General features: G+C 41.2%; 1 protein-coding gene across 1 annotated transcript in view; it reads right to left on the reverse strand.

Moving 5' to 3' along the window:
* Positions 1-25,601, reverse strand: part of MICU1 (mitochondrial calcium uptake 1) — a 98,085-nt gene that overhangs the window by 47,984 nt on the left and 24,500 nt on the right. Inside the window, exons 5-7 of the mRNA XM_086466357.1 lie at positions 18,762-18,805; positions 5,931-5,996; positions 4,539-4,653 (exon numbers count right to left, since the gene is read on the reverse strand). Coding sequence (XP_086322483.1) covers positions 4,539-4,653; positions 5,931-5,996; positions 18,762-18,805 — 225 coding nt within the window. The remainder of the gene's footprint in view (positions 1-4,538; positions 4,654-5,930; positions 5,997-18,761; positions 18,806-25,601) is intronic.

Here is a 25,601-nt window from a genome sequence, read left to right on the forward strand (position 1 = left end):
GCATCTCCAGATGAAGGCCATTAGAAGGGAACCCCTGGAGAAGCAGGACACCCCAAACACCTGCAAGTTCCGGGATATTGCTATGAGCAACACAAAATTACTCTATTTCCTAATTCTACAGAAATAATCATGAGTAAGTTTCTGGAACTTCTCAATCAAGCTAATAAGTGCTGCACACATAGTAGTCCTTCCCTGCTGCAAATTTACTGTTCTCTGTGATACAGGAGGTTAGTAGAGACCCATCAGCTCATCACACCATGCAAATGCAAGGGACTAAGAGATGAACAGAGAAAGACCAAGTAAAGACTGCAGGTGAAGAGGCTGGCAGAGCATCCCACGCTCTAACATTGGTTTTCAAACCGGAGAGGTCAAGCTCTGCTTGAGAAGATCCCAAACTGCCAACTGCAAGAAATCCATCCCATTTCTGTTCTTCAGCACAGCTACCAGCCCATGGCAGAAGCGGGATGCTGAGCCAGAGAGCCCTCAGTCAGACATGAAGCGACCGAGCTTACATCTGGAAGTTGGGACATCCCTTTGAAGAGTATCTCTGTGCTGCTCAGATACATCTTGGAAATCCTAAAGAGCAGCAACTGGGCTGGCAGAAAAGTATTGAAGACATCCCTGCACCACATAGTGTGGACGAGATGGACTCACATATATGCATGTAGGTAAACAGAGCATCTTGAAAGTTTGAAGGTAAAATTAACACGAATAGGACCACAAACAAAAATATTCCTATAAACTCAAAGCAACCTTGTATGTCCTTTTCTTGTAGAAATGAGCCCTCTGGAACTTAGTGCTGCTTTGCAAGAATAAAATGCCACTGATAAGACAACAGATCTCACTCATGGAAGGGAAGGAGACTACAGACATTTGTGCCAGCCAGCAATACATATTCAAAAGGGCCATAGTGTAAACAGACCCCGGAGACCACATCACCTGTGTGCAGCAGTGCAGGAGAGCACACCCTGCCACCTCCATGGCAGGGACCCGCATAGCGCTCAGTATCTGTCCAGAAAATAATTTCCAGAGCTAGATGGCTTGGGATTTATTTCCTATGCTAGGGAAAGGAGGAGAAAAAAAAAAGTGAATGTATCCTAGACAAGAGGCCTCTTGCAGACCAGTACCCAGAAGGGATGGCAGCACACTGCGCTCTAGAAAGAACCTGCAGGAGATTGAAGGAGGAGCTGCAGGTCTGCTACAAGAGCCCTGGTAAGAGAGTAATTACTTTGGCTTCAGCCAATGCTATTTAACCCTCCTTCCAGGAGGAGTAAATCCAGACATAGCAACAGTCCAATTATGGAAGCACCACTGACTTACTCTTTTAATGCGCAGCTCCCTTCAGTACCTATTATTCAAGCCTGCACTAGCGCGCCTGGACAACGGACGACGTTTGCTCTGAAACTGCAGCCGCTGATGACGGAAAAGCTCTTTCTCCTCTTCCTCCACCCGTTCTGCAAGTCCAAAAGCAAAAAACCTCTCTGGCCAGGGAAACGATGTCTTTGCTTTCCTATGACATTTGAATGACCCAGGGGAAATCCCACCAGCATTTTGCTTATCCTGTATTTTGCTCATCTTTCTACCTCTGACCCAAAACAACGGGAGCAGCTGAAGCAACCAAAACCGTGTGGTATCTTCAAGGCCACTCAGCTCTCACTGCCTTTAATAGAAGGCTGACTTTCTGAAGCAGTTAAATGCTATTTTATTAGTAGTTTTAAAAACACTTTTTCACAGAAACACGGTAACCGACAGTGCTAGAGTGTGAAATCACTTGTAAATAAAATATGGTGATAGACTTCACTTTCTGTGCAATATGCAACCAGCTCTCTGTGAGCAACATACAGATGAAGGCTCTAGCCCTCTCTCCTCCTCTCCCTCCCTGGCTGCTGCCACGTGGCCCGTGTTTCAGAGAGTACAATTGAAGTGAGCTTCAGCTGAAGCTGCAAAGACAAATTAAGTGAAAAGCTTTGGGAAGCACTCTCAAAGCCCAGCAGTGCCTTCAGTAGAGCCAGGAGATGGGCAGGAGCCATCTCAGTAGACTTGCTGGGCACACGCCTCCTGAGGAGCACAACAACATGAAGCCTGTTTGGTTTCTTGTTTTCAGATGTTATCATTGATCAGTTTTGAGCTCAATAAGCCAGACCAGACCATGATTGATCTCTCTCCATCACTTCTAAGCACAGCAGAGGAGCACCTCTCCCTCCTGCCTCCCACCTCCAGACACAATCTCACACTCCCCTTCTGATTGTCCTGCTTTAGTGCTCACTACTGTCACCTTCCTTTCTCAGTATTTAGTGGGTTTTAGCTATTTGATGTAATCTACAGCTCACTCTTGTGCAGATACCTTCTTAGGTTTGGGTTATTTAAACAACACAGTGAGTAAACCAATATTGAACTGCCAGGTTTAAGATGTACTTTGCTCATTCTATTTTATTTATTTCCCAGGGGAGAAAAAAATAATCAGGAACTACTGGATCCCTGCAAGGTAATGTTCACTAGTAAGGGAGTAAACCTGCGTGGCATAACAGTCAATTTTCTATCTAGCCACAGGGCAAGGTTTGTTTGGGAGTTTTATTTTTATAAAAGCAAATGCTTTAAAAATTAAACCAAAACCCTTCCTCTGGTGAATCATTGTTTGACAGTAGCTCCAGAGACATTCCTCCATCTTCAATGTCCATTCAGCAAACCCCCAAAATACCTAAAAGTCAGCCTAAAGGTCCTGGAACTTTTTCCCCCCCATCCTCTTCCCCCCCCCCCCCTCCTTTTTTTGAAAGCTTCTGCCTTGCCTACTCAAATTCCTCAAAGCACAAACCACCCAATTCTGTCTTCTCTTGTTAGTCTGATTCCCCAGTAACACATTTAAAAGCCCAAGAACAAGAGAAAAAAAGCCAAACCATCCGTCCTGCACAGACCCCCAAAATAAGTCTGGCTGCTACTCTAACACAAGGGGGTCCCTTTTCTTTTTTCTCACACCAAAAAAATTGAACCAAAGCAAGAACAATTTCTCTTGCTGCTGCCTCTGGAACCACATCAAATTACCTTTGCACCCCATGTACTTGATTAAGGGGTTGTTCACCACCAGCACAGCCATAAAGCCAAGGGCATGAGTGTTTTCTAAACCACATTCAGTAGTGTGACACTATAGGTTTGTGAGTTCGTCCTCACCTGCAGAGACTTGGATTAACGAAAATACCCTAGCTAATTTTGGCACAGGCTAGATTAACATAAGAAAGGAACAGCAAAAGTCTTAAGAGTCAGATCTGAGACTCTAAAAAAGGGTAGATTAAAGTCATAAAACAAATTCCCTGGATTGATCTAGCTTTCTCTCTTGGTGTTTGTTTTCACAGTGTGAAGATCAGATACATGTCTTCCCCCATCACGTCAATTTGACCACAAACAAGACCTTGAACATAGCTTCTTCCCTGTAACAGATTCTCTGAAATGCCATGTTCAGTAAATGAAAAGCTGCCTCTTTCATTTGTCAGCGTTACAGCATGCAATAACGTGGGGGAAAAAATAACACACTTGTTGCTTTTACAAAACATCAGTGAATTATCCAGCTGATTCCCTGAACAGCACAGAGCAGGTAGCAATGGGGGTCTACAAGTAAACTGGGAAGCGTCCCGCTTTTTAATTCCTTTAAGCAGGTCATCATGAAACAGATACTTACAAGATTAGATGGCCAAGTTTTCTCTTTCTTTCTTTAAAAAAAGTCTGAAAATAAAATGTCTCAAGTTCATTTTGACGGTTGCATATTCCCCATTACCCCACATTTTCTAGTGGGGCTGAAAAAAAACCTGATGACTTTCCTGTTTCTTATGCAACACCTTCCAAGCTGCTAGAGAAGCTCTGCAAATGAGGTTTTGAGCTTGCTTTCCTCATGAAGAAAGTCTAGAAATGCCATTTGACACTACCAAAGGCTTCAGTTTCACTGTTTCTTGCCAACAAAGCAAACTTAAGTGCCAGCACTTCAAGTGCAGAAGACTTTGCTGGAACAGATTATCTGATCACAAGAAATACCACAAATGCAAGTCAAGTGCAGCAGGGTGAAAAGACAAAAGGTATCTAGTGATACTTGTTGAAATGCAAACAGCTTAACTTCTCTCCTCATTGGATTACTTCACACACAGGACTAAGCCTATCCAAGTGAAAATACAGCTGGAAAAGAGTTTGTACAGGCTAATAACCAGTGAAGAGCTGGAAAGCCATATTCATCCAAAACACAAGAATATCATATAACTCAAGAACACATCCCCATTTACCATTTTGAACAGCAGGTCAAATGATTCATTAAAAAAAATTGCCACATTTTAAAATGAGAAATAAATCTTCAGAAGTCATCAATCTGCTTATCTTTCTGAACCACTCAAAACTAAGACTAAACCAGATGAAGCAATACCAATTATTCACTCAGCTCAAGTTTAAAGCAATCAAGAATTCCTTTTAGGGAAATGTATGTAGACAACAATAGCAAACTCATTGCTTGTAAACCTTCAAAAAAGCAGTAGTTGCAGTGAAAAAAAACCCACTGTACTTACTAGAAAGGACGGTTGTGAGGAAGATGTAGTCAGAAAAAGAAATGAGTCCACATTCTCCAAGTGCATAAAATATGCTGTCCTCATCAGCAAACTTCTCTCGCTCCTGGGATAACTTCTATTTATTCATCCGACCCACACCCCAAAAAGAGAAAATAAAGCATTTCATTAAATAGAGAAACGGAAAGCTTTATTTGTACCCTTACCACCAAGCCATTCCACCTACACACACCCCTACTATCTCCATTCATAGTCAGTGGACCTTTTCCAGCCTTCAAATCTGTCAGAAATGCTCTGCAGAGATCAGTGCTTCCCCATCTCAAGTAAAGGATAAGGAATTGCACAATATTAATTAGCTATTTTAGCCTAGCCAAAACACACATAAATAAAACTATGTCCACTTTGCTTAAAATTATCTGAATCTTTGAGAGATGTGTTATAAAAAAATCAGGTTTGTTAATATAGGATTCAAAAAGGAAATTACTATATTTCACTAATAGCGTTTTAGCTATACTCTGTTGTAGCAGTAGCCAAGAAAGAACTATATTTCACAGGAATATAAAGAATGATCACAGTTATCAAAAACTTGTAGTTATCAGAAGCATGTGATTCAGTAGCGTATTTAGGACCAGGACCAATATCAATCAATCTCTCTCACTCCAGTTCTTTTTCAACACTTTGTTTTAATAGAAAATACCACACGTGTTTTATCAGCTAATCTCCCTTACTAAGCTAAAAATCTAAGTCCCTTTGATTCACTGAAGTTTCAAAGACTGAAAAGGATCCATAAAACTGTTAGAAAATGCACACTGAAATCCACGCTGGTGATCCAGTGTAAGAACATAGCAGGAGGAGGCACACACAGAAGAAAATGAAATTAATATAAAGAAAAGTAGGTGTGGATGAGGTTATTCCACAGAAACCAGGTCATGCAAGCACAGAAGCAGTGAAAGCAAGGCGGAATTTAGGAGCAGTTTTAGGAAAAACCACTGACAAACACCACCATACGAGGGGACAGAGCTACACAACTGTCCCCCACCGTTACCTCTGTCTAGCGGAGATCCCATCATATACAAGATAAAGGAAAGAAAACTAGTTAACTGACAATAAAATAAGCAGGCAAAACATGACATCAAGTTTAACAGTTAGACTTGTGAAGAGCAAGAAAGTTTTGAAGCAACCAGGTTGCTGTTTTGACTGGGCACCGCTAAGAAGCCTAAGTAGACATCCCAGCAAGAGTTAGCACCGAGCCTCTCTGGGTCAGACTCACTGTCTGCAGCTGATGCATCTCATCCACCTCATTTTTTTTTCCTCTTGGGTGCGTTTTTTCGTTTTTTCGGGTTTTTTTTTTGTTTGTTTGTTTGTTTGTTGTTGGTTTTTTTTGAGAGCACTCACCATTGTATGTGACTGCAGAGTGGGGATGAGTTCAGCTAATAATTTAGATGAAAATTTAACCCGTATCTGGCTCGGAAACCACAAGAAAAGAGACAAAAATAATCATATAGATCACCAAAAAATACAGTTTTCAGGGAAAAAAAAAGTTCAGCTCTACTGATCAAATAAAACTCTTCCTAGTAGCTCTTCCTTTACCATCTGGAAAGCATCAGGAATTTAATAAGAAGCAAATCACTAACAGCAGACAACATGTTAATGGCATCTGTTTCATGCAAGATAACTGCTACTTATGCTTACAGGATAGCAGGTTGAAGTATCATTTACTGAAAAAAAATGTTTTTGCTTCCCTTCCCACCGAGATGGTTCCAAAGCAAAGTTACACTGACACTTATGTTAAGGACAAATAAACAATGTTTGGTTTTCCTTTGAACTGAAAGGAGCATTTGTGGAGAGAGCAGTTTTCTGTGATTGCTGCCAGTGGCATTGCCAGCAGCATTCACCTGCCCATGTGATTTACTATGTCTTCCTCCGATTGCCTGTCTTTAGCAGCTTTTATCACAAACTAGCTATTAGCATCCTAATTCACCGGCTAAAAGGATCCTATGAAAAAGTTCCAGAGGCTGGTTTATTAATTTTTATGGGTTTCTTTTCTGCACTTAAAATTCATAGTCAGCAAACAGCTCAAAATATTCCTCATAAGCTGAAAACCACATCCATAGACTAACAATAAAAAAAAAGATATTAAGGTAGGTGCTCTCTGAAATACAAAGGTGTAGACAGATGGGAGGGAGAAGCATTTACTCATTTGCATCTTTGAGCAAACAAAATAAATTTATTTATTTATTTAACAAGAATTTACTTGTCAGAAACCTGAGAAAGGGGAACATATGCTGCGACAGTGGTGCTCAGCCTGCCTGCAGTTAATGTGAAGGGGAATTTCTTCCAGCAATAGTAATAGCAGAAAATACAACTGATCTGATCAATAAGATTTTCAGACTCTCAGCACTAGGAGAACAGAAGCTTAAAAATCGACAACTCCCATTTATTTTTTTCTGGCTCACTGAGAAGCTTTTGATTGCTTTCCACAAAGTATGTGGGAAGCTCACCCTACTACGGGAAAGGCTGAAAGCATCCTTCTCAGGGGTTGTTCCTCACCATGAAACATTATATTCTACAGAATTATATTGTAACCTCCAGGAAAAAAAAAAAAAAAAAAAATTCAAAACCAAAAAAATCAGTCTACCTGCTTTACAAAGCCCAACGTGGACTGTTGTGATCCCTCAAAGTTCAAAGTTGAGAAACCCAAAGTCAGTCTTCACTGACACCTAAAAGCACTGTCTATAGATGTTGAGCTTCCTTTCCACATCTTACTTTACTTCCAGCATACTCTACCATCCCTCCTAACCAGAAATATAATGCATAGGATCAGAAAATGTAGGGGAAAAAAAACCTTTCCAAGACTTCATTCTCTTTTAGAGACTATCTTCAGAAATTACTTATCCACACAATTTCAGGGCAATTTTCACATTTCACACCCTTTTGTATCTGAACACAAGCAAATTCTCAAAGTGCTCAGTTAAAGCAGTCAAATGTCTTCCATATAAGAATTTTTTTCTGTTAAATCCATTCCCAAACCCAGAGTGATTGGTTAAGATCATTCAGCATACCCAAAAAAACATTCAAAACTGAGCATTCACAAGTGAGCAAGCCGCGGGAAACATTTTACAATGATGATGTATTTTTTAAAATCAAGCAGTAGATTCATATTAAACAACCACACAAACAAGCAAACATCCAAGTTACCTATAAAAAGAAAAAGAAATCCAAATATACCATTGCTTTCAGCACAAGCATGGCTGTGTAATTTCAGTGAAAAGCCATCAGTCCAGTCTCAGTGGACTGAGTCAGTCCAGTCTCAGTCTTTTTACAGGCATTCAGGCAAATTATCTTACAACACCAGACATTGACAACAGGTAAAAAAAGAATAATGTAATTGTATTTCAAAATACAAAGCTTGGTTTGCCATTTCAAATTCCGACTTCAAGCTCAACCAGCAGCAAAAGATAGGTTGAATACATTAATAACAGCGACCAACCTCCCCCAAACCCATGTGCTGTAGAAAACCAAGTTGCATGCCATATGCAGGTAACTCCTCAGACTTTGTTACAGGCTAGCTGCAAGCAAGCAAAGCACCCAAAGATATATCACAAATGTCACATATTCTAACCCAAAACTGATGTACTGCTGGAGTCTCCCTTGAGCCAAGTACATGGTGCAGCTCCCATGCCAAGAAGGATTTTGGGGAAAAAAACCCCAACCCACTGACTCCTTCCATTCCTTGCTAAATACTATTTTTATTTTGGAGCTAAAAACTGTTTTCCCAGGGCTGAGTGAAGAATGAAACATGTTAATACTTAATTATGCAAATCTGAAAAAAAAGGATGCATTTTTGCAAATAAAGGGATGCCTTCACTGCAAAGGCAGAGACTACTCAAGATGTAGTGCTGGTGTTTGCTCTGCATTCCTAATGTAAGTTTAGAAAAGCCTTGACTCAAGATGTAGTGCTGGTGTTTGCTCTGCATTCCTAATGCAAGTTCAGAAAAGCCTTATCAGCTAAATCCTGGCAGCTCCACTTCATTTTGCATTTCAGAAACTACTTAATGAGCAGCATTTAATTCGTGATTTTGGGAAGAACACATTCTTGGGAAGCCACTTAAACCTGACAGTTTGTGTTTCCATCTGGAGGAGAAAACACACTTTCAGCATTTTTATTCACATAGCTTGTTTATGTTTCAAGATCACCTTTGTACTTATATGAACCAAAGCTTCCAGATTTTGTCACCCTTATGCGACCATGCGACAGTGACTTATGCCTTCCAAAATTACAACAAAGTAAATATCAAAGTGCATGCAAAATAATTTCTCCAGAACGAGCAAGTAATTTTGTAAATTCGTAAGGAATTTTAGATGAAGCATAGCCATCTTTTATTGATAAATATCATACTCAGTTTGTTCCTTTTTAAAAGAAATACTTTAAGGTTACCAATATTGTGTAAGCAAATACAAAACCATTAATATTTCAGTGAAGTCACCCTGCTGCAAAGCAATTCTTTTTCAGTCCCAACTGACCACCTTCAGTTATGCAAGCCATTTGAAAGACATCTAGTAATGTATTTCTTTCATGGTTAGCTGTAGGCATATAGGAAAAGAAGTTAAAATGCTCTATGTTCAGTGTTAAAAATAAGTATTTTTTTCCCCACAGTATAAGTTTTCAAAAAATCTGTGTTACAAGTTGGCCTAATACAATTTCTTTCCTTGTCTTCCAGTTTTCTGGCTTTATAAGGTAAAGATGACCCTCCATATTATTGCGATTTTGGGATACGGTGCCTCTTTGCAAATGAAATCTCTCTGACAAGAGGAAAAGAACCCTGTATCAGTAACATTAAGCAGTACATGTAGACACAATGAGCTACTATACCAACTCAAACTGGCTTGATACCTTGGGCTTAAATCAGTAGCCAGCACCCCTATAAATAAAAAACCTACTATGAATCCTCCTAAGGGTAGGAAAACAAATCTTTTCATAAAATTTATTGGACAATCCACTCAATCCATTTTAAACACTCTTTAGCACTCACCACGCATATCATGTGACATCTTTAAAAATATTAGCTGGCATCTGCCATCTCCTTAGTGCTACGCAGCATTTAAAGGGGCAGCAACGTGGCTTGTATTTGCCTGGTCCAGCAGAGCCTGCAGGACAGCATCACGCTGGCACAGACTACTGCAGCTCCCTCCCAAGCAGGGCTGTTTAAAATCTGAGGAAACACATACTGAGATATTTGCTAACACATTCGCAGCAGATGCTCTGTGTTAGGCTATAGTATAAGATAGACAGTATAAGGGAAAAGCGTTAAGAAATACCAGTGAAAATTGCAGGCAACACAGCCTGCTACGGTAACCAAAAAAAATAAAACAATGTTTTGAACTCTCGTCTGCATCAAAATGCTGAACTGAAGGCTCTGAAATTAGGGATATTTTTAATTTTTGCTCATTTTTTTGAGGCTATAAACTTTACAGATCCAAAGCCATGTATTTAGAAATTTCAGGGCACCTCACTACCTACATTATGAAAACTGAAATAAAGAAACAAAAAGGCTTTCAGAATCAGATATAATAATTGGGCCTATCAGCCCAGATGTTCAAAAGCTCTTTAGGGAAAAAGAGGCAGGGGAGGTCCCTGTGCACTATGAAACAAGGACAAAAAAAAAAAAAAAAAAGACTTGGGGGAGAATTGAGGAATTTAGAGTTGTTAAAGCTGGCTTTATAATGTGGATACAAAATAAGTTGTTTTAGTCATACTACCTGGGATTTTTTTATCACTTTTTATATATCATAAAATAAGAAAAAAGCATATAAGGTTGTGATGGAAACAGCACAAGGACTTTCTGAAACTCTAAACCTCTTTTTGCAGTGGAAAAGTTCATAGTATCATTCCTAGTGGGTCTAGGTAATTTACTATGAAGGCCACATACCAACACAGGCAAACGCAAAGACATTTTGCATGGCAAATCATGGTGAGTGTTAGCGTAGGAAAAGGCTTAAAATTTACTGTTGGCAGAGAAATGCTGCAGCTTATGACCTTTCAAGAGCATACTTGAATAAAGAGTTTTTCAAAACCTTAGATTTGGGGGTTATTTTATCTGTATATATACATAGGGGGACAAAATCAGAGCTGGACATGTTGTTGTTCTGCATACTCTCTCCCTCTGAATTTGGATTTGGACATGTACAAAGAATCAAAAATTAGGCAGCAACTATTACTACAGGTGGTCTCCTGAGACTGGAAGAGAAATCTGCATTCCCTCCTTCCAGCAAGGCTGTAAATATTCATCACCTTTAAAACAAATGGCACCTGAAACGCAAGGCCAGCATTCTGTACAATCAAGAAAAAAAATAACACAGACTTTCTCGACCCTTCACAGGCAGCAGACCCACTCATGCAAAGGAGAAACCCCTGCTGGAAAAGCAAATAGGAAATGCCTCGGAAAAGGGACAGTCCACACTTCCACTCCCCTCCACTGTCTCAGTCCTCTGCAGGGTAATGAAATCACAATCTGTAGGACCACAGCAGCATTCGTCATGGAAATTTGGTGGGGGAGGATTAAAATTAGGTCCTTGATGTCCCAAACCATGCCACTAAAATGAGCTGACTTCTGACACCTTTGAATTTAAATGGCTGTTTAGGTCTCCAGATGGAAATCGGAATACTACTTTCCTTTGTCTTAGCCCGCATTACCAAGATGAACTCATTATGTTGATAATGCACGCTGCTTGTTCTCTCAGATAAAATTTCCAGTGCCAAATTACATGAGGAAAATAGTAATTCTGTATAGAAAGTAAGTATTAAATATTGGCTCAGATGATGAGACTGGGGCTATACACTCAGTACTAATCACTCACTAAATGAGAAAGTGGTTTGGGGAAAAACAACAAGTAATCGTGTAATTAGAGATTGTCATCACAATCACAAACAGTTTAAGGAACCAAATTAAGATATAACCGAAAATCTTGCCAATCTCTTCCACTCTCTCACTCCTCCCTTCTTCACCTGCTTCTGCCATCCGGACCTCCTCTCCTTCTGTAGGCAGCAAGGTCAAGTATCTCCTAAAACATTCCCTCCCACCCTGCTCAACCCATTCTCCTTCCCTCTCCCCTTCTCTCTACTAACTCCATGTTACCCTAGGGCAAAGCTTTCAGAGCCCAGCTTTGTATCCCTTAAGTATTAAGCATTAGTCTAAAACCAGCACAACTATTGAAGAAATTAAACCAAAAAATGATCCCATAAGCCACTTTTTGATTAAAAGTCTGCATACACCCACTAAGGGCACTTTGTCACCAAGTTGCTTATTTTTTGCTAACTTCCCCTACGGATTTCACTAAGGTCACAAAGCTACAGGGCAAACTGCAAGCGTTTAGAGTACATTTCCCTCTTTACTTACTAATACTGAATGAACTTCTCTAATTTCTAGTTCTTTTTCCTAGAAACCACCTTATGAACTATAGCATCTAAATATCTTCTTCATAAGAATTATTTAATATAGTTCATCCTACATAGTTCTGTAACTTGAAATCCTCAAGAAAGTTTGCAAAAAATAACCTTCCCCAAACTTACACACATGCAAATACACCATGTTTACCCACAGCATTTGGCCAGAGAGACACCTGTCCTTTCTCACAGAATAAACCCAACTTTGTGGCCTGGAGCAGAAAAGGCCATTTTCCAACAGAGCCAGCTATTGCGGTCTCATCAAGCTGCAGAATAAGTCAGAAGCCTCAAAAGAAACTATGAAAATAGGAGGACGGGGAGGCACACATTTGAAGTCTGCTCAAAGATGTTCCCGTTAATAAAGCCATGTATTAACGGTTACCCTGAGGACTGTACTCTTAACAAGCCGAATTCAAGTATTCTCAAATAAATCCTTTAGGCTGAGAATCAAGGAGAGGATTCAGGATTATTTATTAAAGGAGCGGGCAGAAAGGGTGAGCGTACACTGTCCCTTTTACATGAAAAGTGCGTATTATGAGGTCTGAAGCACAAACTAATCAAAGCACATGCTGTCTGCTTTGTACCTGCCAGAAATCCTGGTGGAAGGGGAGAGGGTTAGAAAAGGGAAGAAAATGAGGGAATGCTTGGTTACACCAAAAAAAAAAAAAACCCAAACCATAGTTAGAATAAAGACACAAGTATCAGAGATATTAGTAGCTGGAAGAAATACGCGCTGGATACCTAGAAACCAGAAGAGAACATAGAGCAACAAGAGCTTTTTAGTAGTATCTGCCAAAACGAGCTCTGTGAAAACGAGCAACAGAATTAGCAGTAATAAAAAGATAACAGTAAGTAGAGCTCTGACAAAACTAAAATACACCACAAATATTTGGTAGAGGAGGTAGGAAGGGATGAAGTATGTTCTGTACATGCATGCAAAGTAACCCAGGTGTCCACAGGGATGTTTGTGCATCGTGCATTTACCTGTGTTAGAAGCAACTAAGTATTTTCTTTGATAACACTTGTTTTTATTAAAAAAAGCCAAGAGAAGAATTTGCAGTTCAGAGTCCACACAGATCCCAGAAAACAGGGAAAACTGGTAAGGAACATAAAAGTAACTCAAAACTGCTAACCAAAGCAGAGGCGAGGGCCAAGTTTGGCAGGGAGGAGAAAGCTAGCAAGCAAAGAATCCCACAAACATGGACAACGGTGTCAGCAAAGACAGACAAGGTAAGAATCTTGACAGCTCAGCTCAGATTTGCTGATTATCTGCAATAAACTGCATCTCTGCTTGCTTCCACAAAGGGTCACAGACAAGAATTATCTCCCACCAGTTCATTACGATGCTGCAGAGGACCATTCATACATAGGAGCATAAGGTTATTAGCTATGCAAGAAGATCCATCCTGGTTATTATGTAAATTCTACCTGCACTGAGATCAGAAGGTGAAGGAATTTAAAAGCAGGAAATCTGAAATAGGACACTGATGTTTCACATGGATTACGGACCGGGATAGCTGAAGGCTTCAAGGTTATCTCCAAGCAAGCCATAACCTACACTCAACAGCTCAAACTGCTGACCCTGGGGACTCATTTATTTCAAACACTCTTACAACAGACATTAGCTAGACCTCATCCAGTTGGATTTAGAGGGCTTCTCACCCGTTTTCATTGCATCTAAGCTAGAGAAAGTACTGAGTATCCTTCTCAGTTAACAGGCTCAGTAAATCAACTGCACATGCACTTTACAACACAATTCACTGAATTCCCTTATCTTGCTTTTATTAAGGTATCATTTAGTGTTGCATTCTTTCAAATGAAGGTTTCAGAGGCACTTAAACATCACAGGACCTCAGAGCTCTGATCCAACGTTTGGCTCCTGAATGACAACAGGACTTAGAGCTTGTCTAACTTGCTGAAAGCTCAGGTCTACAACAGCTTATGCCACTCTGGTGGAAGTCTTAGCTCATAGGCAAAGCAAAGGACCCCCAAAATTCAGGCTAATGAAGTCTCCTTTTTCCCCCCTCTTTCAATATGGCAGCACGATCCTTCAATCCACCAGAAAAGGATGGTCAATCTACCTCCAGTCCTTTCCATGTGGATCCTTCCTGAATACATTTTTTCAGGCTCCTCTGCTCCTGAGATGCTCTTCAAATCTTCTGGCAAGAAATCTTCCTCCTAAGCTGACTCCCAGAAACTCTTCTTTAACGGACACACACCTCCAGGTAAAGGGCCTTGGCAGGTAAGTGTAGTTTAAGCTAATCATGGTACTGGCCCATGAGACAAGTCTGCATTATCCAGTGGAAGCACATTTCAGATATTTTACTGGCCCTTACAGAAACCATCTGAAATATTTTCCTTTTCCTTCATTTTGCTATTGCTCTGCATTACTCTACGGCATCCCCAAACATCTAGAGATGTAAATATAAATACTGGCAGGAAATATTTAATTCATAAATTTAATTAGAGGGCATTGAGAGCCTCTATAATTGCTTACCACAACAACGATAACAGGAGGGTAAGCTGTTGCTGGTAGCTTGAAGGCTTTTGTTTGTATTAAGCAGCAGCAAGATATCTTACCCACAAGAGAACAAAAATAAGTGTATTCTATATTCAACTAATAAGCCATCTAGGGTGAGGTTTTTTTCCTAAATAGACTAAATTCCTAAGTCTCTTCTCACCTTCAGTGTGAGCACCCAACCGCACAGAGATAGATCTCTGCTGTACACCCACCACATCCATTTTCTGACCCTGCTCACATCTTTCCACTGGCCTGCACTGCTGAATGCTCAGCTGTGGGATGCCTGGGAGCTCCCCTGTGCTGGCTCACCAGGATGGCGACCACACCAGAGGACCCAGGTGACCATTCTGCAATATACACTTCCACTTAGTGTGAGCTTATTCATCACTATCATCTTGCCAAGAAAGAGGTAAGCAGTGAGCCATGAAACAGCACAATGCCTCCATTTGAAAATCAGATATATGAAGAACATCTCCACAACACTCTCAGAAGTGCCCTTTCTCAAGCCCTAACAAACATGCAGGAGGGGAACAGCACATTTAAATTAAATAGGACTTCACTCCTTCTAACCGGAGGCATGCTTTTCAAGATGGCAGGACAAGAGAAGGGACAACATGAGATATTTTTCCTACGGATGGGTTAAAAAAGCATTTGCGTTCCCACTGCCAAAATGCAAGAGGAGGAAACGGACACAGTGGAAATGGAGCAGACAAACAGTTGTGGTTTGGATACCTTCATGCCACAGCACCCTGAGATACACATTAGACTGTCTATTCTCACATCGGCTTTTTGTTCAGGCTCAGTATGAACACTTTCAAATGTTTGCAGACTGATTAATATCTTTTTTCTACTCTGAATGAGTAGCAATCAATGCCTCTTTTCCTCTACCTTCCAGAGCTTATCTCCCTGGGGGAGAAACCACCATGCTTAGACAAAAAATGGAGCCAGGGATAGAGTTGCCTCTCTACACACTCAGCCCAGCAGCAGGTCAAAGAAAAGTATGAGTTCATGTTGGCAAACAGATCTGACCAAGAGTTTTTGCTGGATGAATGTCTCCAGGGTTTTTGGTCTTGCAATAAGGGAAGAAAAAGCATTTAGGCTCAAATTACAGGAGCATTGTTCCCATTAATAAGGCAGTAACATTTACCTCCCTCTCCATCAACTCTAAATTACCACTAGGAAGAAGGGGTAGGGGGCAGAAAAAAAAAAGCGGGTATTGTCTTCTCACCGTAGCATTCAATCACATGCACAGCAAGATGTACCCAACACAATTACAATTCAGAGGCACATCACTCCACAAAATCCTCTGTTAAGACCAGTTCCGATCACCACACAACTGTCAGTTAGTTGTTTTGAGGGCAGTTTTATGTAAATAGAATTGGTTCTGTGAAAAGAGCCACTTGTACATCTGCTTACTAATGCTTTAGCATTTAAATCTGAAATACACATGCTCAAAATTCACACTGATACTTTAAACATTGTCCTGTAATACGTAATTAAAATGCAACCGACTGCACAGCTGGTTCTATTCTTCTAACTGAATCTCCTTCTAAATTATCACTTGCATGCATCCTTGGGTATACAACTTTGTTTGGAACTAAAATTAATTCTCTTTGCTACTCTTCAGTCAGGATCTAGTGTGCAGATTGTCAGTACTTTCCAGTAGCACAGCTTGATTGTGTCTGACTGCTCAACTGCTCCTTTCCCCTTAAAGATGAAGAGGAAATTTCCAGTGAACAGGCCTATTACTTTTTGAGCACACACCTGTACTGCAAATCCCATTACCTCCATGTGACATTTGTAAGGATACTTAGGGGAATGATGGACCTCTTACCTTTCTGCTTGAGCTCATCTGCTCCACCAACACACAAAGACAAAGCACCAGAAAATCATCTCCAGGTAGAGTATGCTTTGATAACCCAAGAGGAATACATAGTTGGAAACAGGCAAGGAGGAAGAGGTGCAAAAGGGCTTTATCCCTTGAGTGCTACTGTGCAAGTGAAACGTGAATGATTAAGGTCAGCTCTGCAGCACCTCGGTTGGTGCTTGACTGAGTAAAGACAGTGTTGTTTTTCAAACTGAAACCCAAAGCAAGCAATAAAATGAGAACAAGATGCTATCAAACAGACCAATCTACTGTCAACTTCTTCCATCACCAAGAGAGCACCAAGGCCTACTTATTTTATACTCTTTTCAAATTATCCTCTCACCTGGACATTACCACTATCTTTATAGCCACAGTCAGATTTAGCCAGTCCCAAGGTGTCTTTAAGCAGAAAGACAAAGCAAACAAGAACCTCTATTTCTTCATTTTCAACAGTGCAAACCGCTTCTATGGTGTTATTAGACTGTGGAAAAAATAAGTCCCAGGACAAGATAGCAATAAAGAAAAGTCCACTGCAGTACCCTAAATCTGCTGCCTCACTTTCAGACTATCCAAACCACAGCACATAGACATCCAAGTGCAGCACCAACATCTGTAAGTTATATAAAAAGCAATTTCACTGTGCTACAGGTCAGAGCGAAATGCGATTAGAGTGTAATGCAAAGGCTATCTGTTCTCCACCCTTTGGCTAACATAGATCTTCACCATGCTGGCAAAATCTTAAGAGCATGGATGACCACACACAGTCGAACACGGTACCTTAAACACCGACTGTGGGTTTTCAACACCCCTGTGTGGTGACTGTCCATCACATCCAAATGTGTTGCAATCCAAGCCCTCGGTGCTGAAGGGCAGAGGAACAGAAAGTTGAGTTCAGCAAAGGGATTGCCTTTGGATCTTTTATCCAACGTGATAAGAACTAACAGCAGAGCACTCAGGAACAGAGCAACGATTAGCAAAAATAGTGTGGGATTCAGCATTTCTTCCCTAAAAACCAATCTTGTTTATGTAAAAGCCTAAGGGATAAATGTGATAGCTGAACAAGATAAAATGATGAAAGTGAGTGGATGCAAAATAGACTGTCATAAACCAGAGGGAGAAACATTTGATATTTTGCAAAGAATACATGTACTTTTTGGTTGGTTGGTTGGTTGGCTTTTTTAATCATGAAAAGCAGACATTGGGCTTGTGGCAGGGGAAGAAGAAAACAAGCGTTCACAACACGCTTCGTAGTTTTATGCATCAAAACTAACTGCCAAAATACTACCTTCCAATTGTCTGTTTTCAAGCAAAATCTCGCTCTGCTGCCTGGGTAACCAGAACACTTGTACGCTGCTGATGACAGGGACTGCAGGAATTTGATCACCTTCCGTCTTTACCTTTCTCTATCAAACACAAAACAAGACACAGAACTGCATGTGTTCAGCCCACACTGTGTTTCTATAAAGCTTTAAATGCATTTTTTTTTGAGTGTCGAGGCTTTCTGGAAACGCCTGACACTATGTATCAGGTATATTACTTAGCTATGAGTGGATCAGATGCTGACTTTCCTTTGGAAAAACAGAAGCTTTATTTTCAGATGAAACAGACGAAACTAAAATACTGCTAAAAGCTGGAGTACCATTATGTGCCCATGGTGATATGATGTAAAATCAACAAACCTACAGTTATCTACCTCAAGAAATCAACATGAACTGCTAGTCCTAGAACCAGAGGTGCCTTTACCGTACTCCTTCATACCAATGGGATTTATGGCATGGTTAATTTGGTCTCTGATTTCCATAACAGGTAGGATGCTACACGGCTCCACTTAGGCAGGCAGACAAAACTAGATCAGAGCATGCTCAACATTTTACCAACACGCATCGTGATAGCACAAACATCCAGAACAGTCATGTACAGCTGTAGGAAGGACCTAGGGTTCAAAAGGGAGCAAGGTTGTTTGATGGGGTGGGGAACTACATGCTGGCAATACAGATAAAAATACAAGAGTGTCTCCTTCCTTTAGGAATCCAGAGATGAGTCTGGAAGGGAAAGGTCAAGTAAGTTTCTCCTGAAACAGCGTCACTTGTGGTGCACTCAGAGTCATAAAGAAGCAGCAAGGAAACATGATTACAACCTATAATTTCCTGGCCTACCAGTATATAAGGAGAGGCAACCTTTTGTCTGCAAACACTAAAAAAAGACCCCTTAAAAAAAAAAAAATCTTTCTGTCAGTACAGAAAAAGCAATGCAATGCTACTTAACAACAAAAGGCTCAGACCAGAATACTTCAAATACTTAATTTAACTTACACCCACATGCAGGTAATAACTAAAGGACTCTAGGTTAAAAAAGCCATTGAATAAAACACAGTTAATAGTCTAATGTGCTCACCTTCCCATCATAGCGTTTCACTATGAACTGATCCAGGCCCAGGTCTGAAAGAGAAAAAACAAAGATACTTTAAAGAAAAAAAACCACTCTTAAGAGTGTAAGAGTAAGCATTTCTTGGGTTTTCCGTTTAAGTGAGGATTAGAAATAAAAGGCACTGTCCAAATAACATCGATAGAAAGTACAGGACAGAAGGAAATTATTTTTGGCTGCATGCATTTTGTACTTTGTATTTTGATCATGAAAGACAAGAAGCTCATGGCATCAGAGAAGAAAACCTGTCAAGAGCCTGAAATACCCACCCCAAAGTGAAAAATTTCTGCAGTATTACCAGGCAAACATTTGGCCTGTGATGCCCCATGTAAATGCATGTTCATAAAATTCTCATTGTTTTAATAACACCTTTTGAATGGCTCACAAATAGGAAAGCAAAGAATTGTTTCCATAATTCATTGGGATATTCCCAAATAAATCTAAAACTTGTTCATATTTTAGTATAAAATTGCTGATAAATAGATTTTTAAAGGAGGTAAGTTGTAGCTGCATTCATAAGAAGGCAAGTGCTTTAGCTAGAAGGGCATTTTGGAGAAAGGCAGGGAGAAGGGTTATTTATACTAGTAAATTCAAGCTCTTACACCACCACAAAATGATTTTTCTGCCTTGAAGAGGGGAAAAAATAATCCCTGCATTTGTAGAGTTAAGGCACAGAGCTCTCAGTTTAATCTGCAATGCCCCCCAGGCTATATGTACACTGAAGAATGCACATACAAGCAAGATGACAAAAATATTCTGGAAGATTAATTATCTGATCTTTGCAATCCATAATTGGGAAGGTACACCTTGAGAGGAGATTAAGCAGAACTCAAACTGAGCACTTTGAGTAATTTGGAAGACCACAGGCCAATTTTCAGTTCTCTGAAAAGTAAATCCCCTCAGCAGAGCTATGTCCCATGCACTTTCTGCCACTGTTTATGGTAATTATCACATCCTCATTATAATTTAAAGTAGAAAAAAGATCGAAAAAACAAAATAAAACCTCTCCCATGCCTGCTGCGTCAGTTGCTCGTGATGGAGGATAATAAAATCCTTCCTATCTACTAGAAAGGTTCATAATGGTTACAGTGCAGAAAACAGAGTTACTAATCGCTCCAGGGTGACCTCCTCAACCTTTCTGAACCAAAGCAGCTAAAACTCCTCCATCACCAATTTCAAAGGTCAAGGCAATTGTCAGAGGGCTTTCTGGATTTGTGAATATTCAAGCCAGAAAGCACCTTCTCAATATTTGTGCCTGATAAGAGTGAAAATTGCATATTCATACACGTTTTCAGACTTCAATCATAATCTTCTGAATTTTGTCCTCCTCAAAGTTACGGGTATAAATGCAGTACAGTAAGTATTGCCACATTTAGAGGCAGGATTCATTTAATAGGCATGCTTATTTTACCAGAGACATGTTATCTGGTGAGAGCTCACCCCTGACCATCCATCTGGGTGCTGTCCACTAAACCGAGCTTAGCTTATGTCCATGAGTCGTAACAAAGCTATTTCTCAATCACACCTCCTGTTCCCATGCCAGGAAATAGTGCTGCAAGACATATCCCTGACAGCCCAGCATTATACACGTACTCACGGAAAGCTAAAAAAGGACACGGGTTAAAAATAGCAAGTGAAAGCATGTCTTACTGGCACACCCCTCCCCAACTGGATACTACTATTGGGAAAGCAAACAGGTTTCAAAGGACACCCAGCATGAATGGATGCTTGTGTAGATGAACAGCAAAAGATGAACTAACAACTGTTTCCTTTTATGTACATATAAAATAAATATCCTATATATTTCTAAATATACATAATATTTATATAATATAAATTATATATATATGCATCTGTATGTACATACAGAAAAGTTATTAAAAACAGCCAAATGACACTTAAAAAGACAGAACACCATTATCTGTACTAAAGGAAGAGGCTAGTAATATAAACTTTGTGCTCTCCACAGGTGTAACACGACGTGAGTAAAAGGAGAGGACTCAAAAGCACCATGAGTTAACAAGCAATAAATTCAAAAATGATGGAGTCGGTGAAAGAAAAATGCTCTGATGAAATAAGGAGTTTTGAATATAGGGTAGTTCAACTCCAGACTGGGGTTTTGTCCAGCCTCATTCATCTAAGCACAGAGATCACAGAATCATGTAATAGTTTAGGTTGGAAAAAAACCTTTAAGACCATCAAGTCCAACCATTAACCCAGCACTGCCAAGCCCACCACTAAAGCACATCCCCAAGCACCACATCTACATGTAGTTGCAGAGAGTGATAAGGTCTCCCCTCAGCCTCCTCTTCTCCAGGCTGAACAACTCCAGTTCCCTCAGCTGCTCCTCATAAGACCTGTTCTCCAGGCCCTTCACCAGCTCCATTGCCCTTCTCTGGACACGCTCCAGCACCTCAATGTCCTTCTTGTAATGAGGGGCCCAAAACTGCACACAGCATTCGAGGTGCAACCTCACCACTGCTGAGTACAGGGGCACGATCACCTCCCTACTCCTGCTGCCCACACTATTGCTGATACAGGCCAGGATGCTGTTGGCCACCTTAGCCACCTGGACACAGTGACAGCTCATGTTCAGCTGGCTGTCGACCAGCACCCCCAGGTCCTTTTCTGCAGGGCAGCTTTCCAGCCACTCATCCCCAAGCCTGTAGCGCTGCGTGGGGTTGTTGTGACCCAAGTGCAGGACCCGGCCCTTGGCCTTGTTGAACCTCACACAACTGGCCTCAGCCCATCAGTCCAGCCTGTCCAGGTCCCTCTGCAGAGCCTTCCTGCCCTCCAGCAGATCAACACTCCCACCTAACTTGGTGTTGCCTGCAGCCTTACTGAGGAAGCACTCGATCCCCTCGTCCAGATCACTGATAAAGACATTAAACAGAGCTGACCCCAATACCGAGCCCTGGGGAACATCACTTGTGACCGGCTGCCAGCTGGACTGAACTCCATTCACCACCACTCCTTGGGCCCGGCCATCCAGCTGTTTTTTTACCCAGTGAAGAGTACATCCCTCCAAGCCATGAGCAGCCAGTTTCTCCAGACAAATGCTGTGGGAAATGGTCTCAAAGGCTCTACTAAAGTCCAGGTAGACAACATCCACAGCCTTTCCCTCATCCACTAAGTGGGCCACCTTGTCAGAGAAGGAGATCAGGTTAGTCAAGCAGGACCTGCCTTTCATAAACCCATGCTGACAGGGCCTGATCACCTGGTTGTCCTGTATATGCTGTGTGAAGGCAGTCGGGATGATCTGCTCTATCATCTTCCCTGGCACCAAGGTCAGGCTGACAGGCCGGTAGCTCCCCAGATCCTCCTTCAGGCGCTACTTGTAGATGCCATCACACTTGCTAACTCCAGTCAACTGGGACCTCCCGGTTAGCCAGGACTGCTGGTAAATGATGGGAAGTGGCTTGGTGAGCACCTCCACCAGCTCCCTCAGTACCCTTTACCTGTTCAGCCAGGCCAGTCTTCTCCCCCACTGGCTCGTCTTTTGGCACATGGGAACAGCCTGCTCCTGTGCCTTTCAGCTTTCTTTCTTGAAGCATGTCCAGCCTTCCTGGACTCCTTTGCACTCAGGACTCAGTCAACCAGGCCCCTAAACAGGCCAAAATCTGCCCTCCAAAAGTCCAAGGTAGCGGTTCTGCTGACCCCCCTCCTTATTTCTCCAAGAATCAAAAACTCTTGTCATTTTGTGATGACTGTGTCTAAGACAGCCTCCAACCATCATATCACCCACAAGTCCTTCTCTGTTCACAAACAACAGGTCCAGTGGGGCGCTCTCCCTAGTTGGCTCACTGACCAGCTGTGTCAGGAAGTTCTCTTCCACACACTCAAGGAACAACTGTTCTGTCTATGCTGTTACTTTATTTCTAGCAGACATCTGGTAAGTTGAAGTCCCCCAGGAGAACAAGGGCTAGCAATTGTAAGACTTCTCCCAGCTGCTTATAGAATATTTTGTCTGCCTCTTCATCCTGGTTGGGTGGTCTGTAACAGACTCGCACCAGGATATCTGCCTTACTGGCCTTCCCCCTGATTCTAACTCATAAACACTCAACCCCATCATCACCATCATTAAGCTCTAGAAAGTCAAAACACTCCCTAACTTAGAGGACTGCCCCCCTGCCTCTCCTTATAGCCAACCATTGCCACACTCTAGTTGCGTGGGTCATCCCACCATTTTTCCGTGATGTCAACTATCTCAGTTTTCCTGCTGCACCTGGCTTCCAGCTCCAACTGCCCGTTGCCCATGCTGCGCGCATTGGTGTAGATGTTTGTTTCCATGTTTTTCCTCAGTTGCTATGGTATATAATGAAAAGACGTGGAAAAACAAAGCATTTGGGTAACCTGAGACTACTCCTATGAGGGACAGAGCTCTTGACTTACATACAGCTTTTCTGTAACTGCATCCAAACCCTCATGCCAGGTATAGAAGCTGTCAGGTCTGTCCTCAAGCTTAAGAGCTCCAAGAATTGCAGTATTTGCTGAAGAATCTGCTTACAACACCGTAGCAGTTACAGAAATGTAGTTATCGTTACCTATACCATGTTAACTCCCTTCAACACAATCACATCTGACGAGAAGCAAATATATAACCTTGGTTTATGCATGTCTCGGAGACAGGGAGAGACGTTTATATGAAAATGCCACACAAAAATTTGCCACTTCTGCTGCTGCGTTTTTTTCATGTCACTGTATCAGCACACCCTGGAAGACAGCGTTTGCAAGCACAAGCATATTGGGTCACATCAGTGTTTTATGCTCACCCTTTCTCCCAGACATGCACAATGACATCCCCTCTGCTCTGCTGCATTAACTAAGCTGCACACTTAGGTCCCTCTATAAAATGCCCCTTACCATAGCTCCCAACAGAATAAACCAATTCAAAAGCTGAAAAAGGGCATTTATATGTTCAAGGCATATAGTCTCACTCAATACATCTTCCTTTTCCCAGGAAAGGGAAAGTTTATTTTCTTTTTTTTATGGACTTAGCTACGTGTTCTTCCACAAGCTTAATCTTAAAAGTTGACAAAAGGAAACCAAAAAAAAAAAGAGGGACTGTTGCCTGTGTTCTTCTTTCTTTACATGACATTAAAAAAAACCCAAAAGGCTTTTCCTCCAAGACAGTACAATAGGAATTCAGCGTTTGTATAGGCTGGAGAGCTAATGGAAACACTGCACAAATGAGGACAATCATCTGAACAAGGAAAGGAAATAATATTAGTTATTATACCTCTGTTATTCAGAAGGCAGCATGCTAAGTTAAAACTACTGCAGGATTTTCTGTAAGTGACACACTCATAAAACAAATATCCCCTGGCTGGGCTACTGCTACGAGCTGCAGGAACACAAGCTAATAGGCATGTTTAACAGGAAAAAAAAGAGCTTTTCCACCTTTCACTGAAAAGCAGGGGCTGAAATACTGTTCTCCCAGAAATGGATTAAAGAATTTCCTTCAAGAGAGATGGCAATGAAATCCAGAAGTTGTTTCAGAAGGATGCTTCAAAGCCTCCCCAGGACCAAAGGCAACGTGACATGCACCGCAGCTACTCCAGATGGTATAGCAACCACCCAGAGGAGCTGGGCTGTGTGTTTCTGTTCGAACAAACCCAGAGCTTTTGCCCCAGAATACACCTTTTATTTACATGCAACACTGTATAACACCTCACCTTTCACTACACATCTGGATTACTGAAGTCCATTTGTTCCCCTAGCCAAAGGTTCTGCACCAGCCGCTCACTTTCAGCAGCGCCAGTGGTCCCCTGCAATGATTTCCAAATTCACTCCCCACAGTCAGCTTCCTTGTAATCTTTAAGCACCGCTGTGTACTACTCCTACAAATTCTGATACCATCTAAAGTGCTATCAGGGGTCAGAAGAAACAGCAGCACTGCCATGGAGTACCTAGGCAAGTAGCATCACTTGAAGTGTTATTTCAGATTAGACTGACCCCACTTACTCACCAATACTAAGAATATAGGCCTCCATTCTTAGTCATGTGACGGTACTTTCACAGCACTCTAAAATAAAAATGTTTCAAAATAAACCAAAATTACTTACACTCACCGCCTGCCATAACAGGGAAAAGAGGGTGTTCAACAGGAGAACCATTTTATCTGCATTTACTTCTTTCTTTTTGGGCTGGGGAGAATGTTTCGATGGAGAAGGAATTGTTTATGTAAAGGAAAAAACACGGAATAACCTGCTGTTACTCTTGTTCAGTTCTAATAAAATCTACAGTCAAATGCTTATTATATTTCTACTGATTAACGAAAACATACATTCCACAGATTCACTCAAAGCTCGCTAATTACCACACTTGATAAAACAATTACTAAGTTCTTCATGTTATCCTGTAACAACAAAGCCATGGGCAACAGATTATAGATCGCAGTTTTAAAAAATATTTACCAAACAGGCTTCTGGAAGAATGATTATATTATGCCAAGAACACAGTTGAGATCAATTAGAAAGTATCACGATTTCCTCTGGGATGCCAGCAGTTTTCCACTAATAGAAAAACCTTTTCAACTCCTTCCAGTCTTCATATCCCTGTCAGATTTTTCACATTATTTGGGGACTATTTACTGATCATCTGCTTTTCCGTTCTTGTCGCTCGATACGTAACATTAGCAAAAGGGCTAATTACCAAGACTGTAGAAGAGCCTGCTAACCATGCATGCAACGTGCTACATTACGGGAGGAGAAAATGCTGGACCAAGTTTTCCCCTCCAGAGTTGTAACCCAGCTTCTGATTTTTGTATGAGTATTCTCCCTTGAATTTAAAATGTAATCTGCAAGCAAA

The sequence above is a fragment of the Leptosomus discolor genome, chromosome 6 (assembly GCF_034619465.1).
Source record: "Leptosomus discolor isolate bLepDis1 chromosome 6, bLepDis1.hap2, whole genome shotgun sequence".
NCBI classification, from domain to species: Eukaryota; Metazoa; Chordata; class Aves; order Leptosomiformes; family Leptosomidae; genus Leptosomus; species Leptosomus discolor.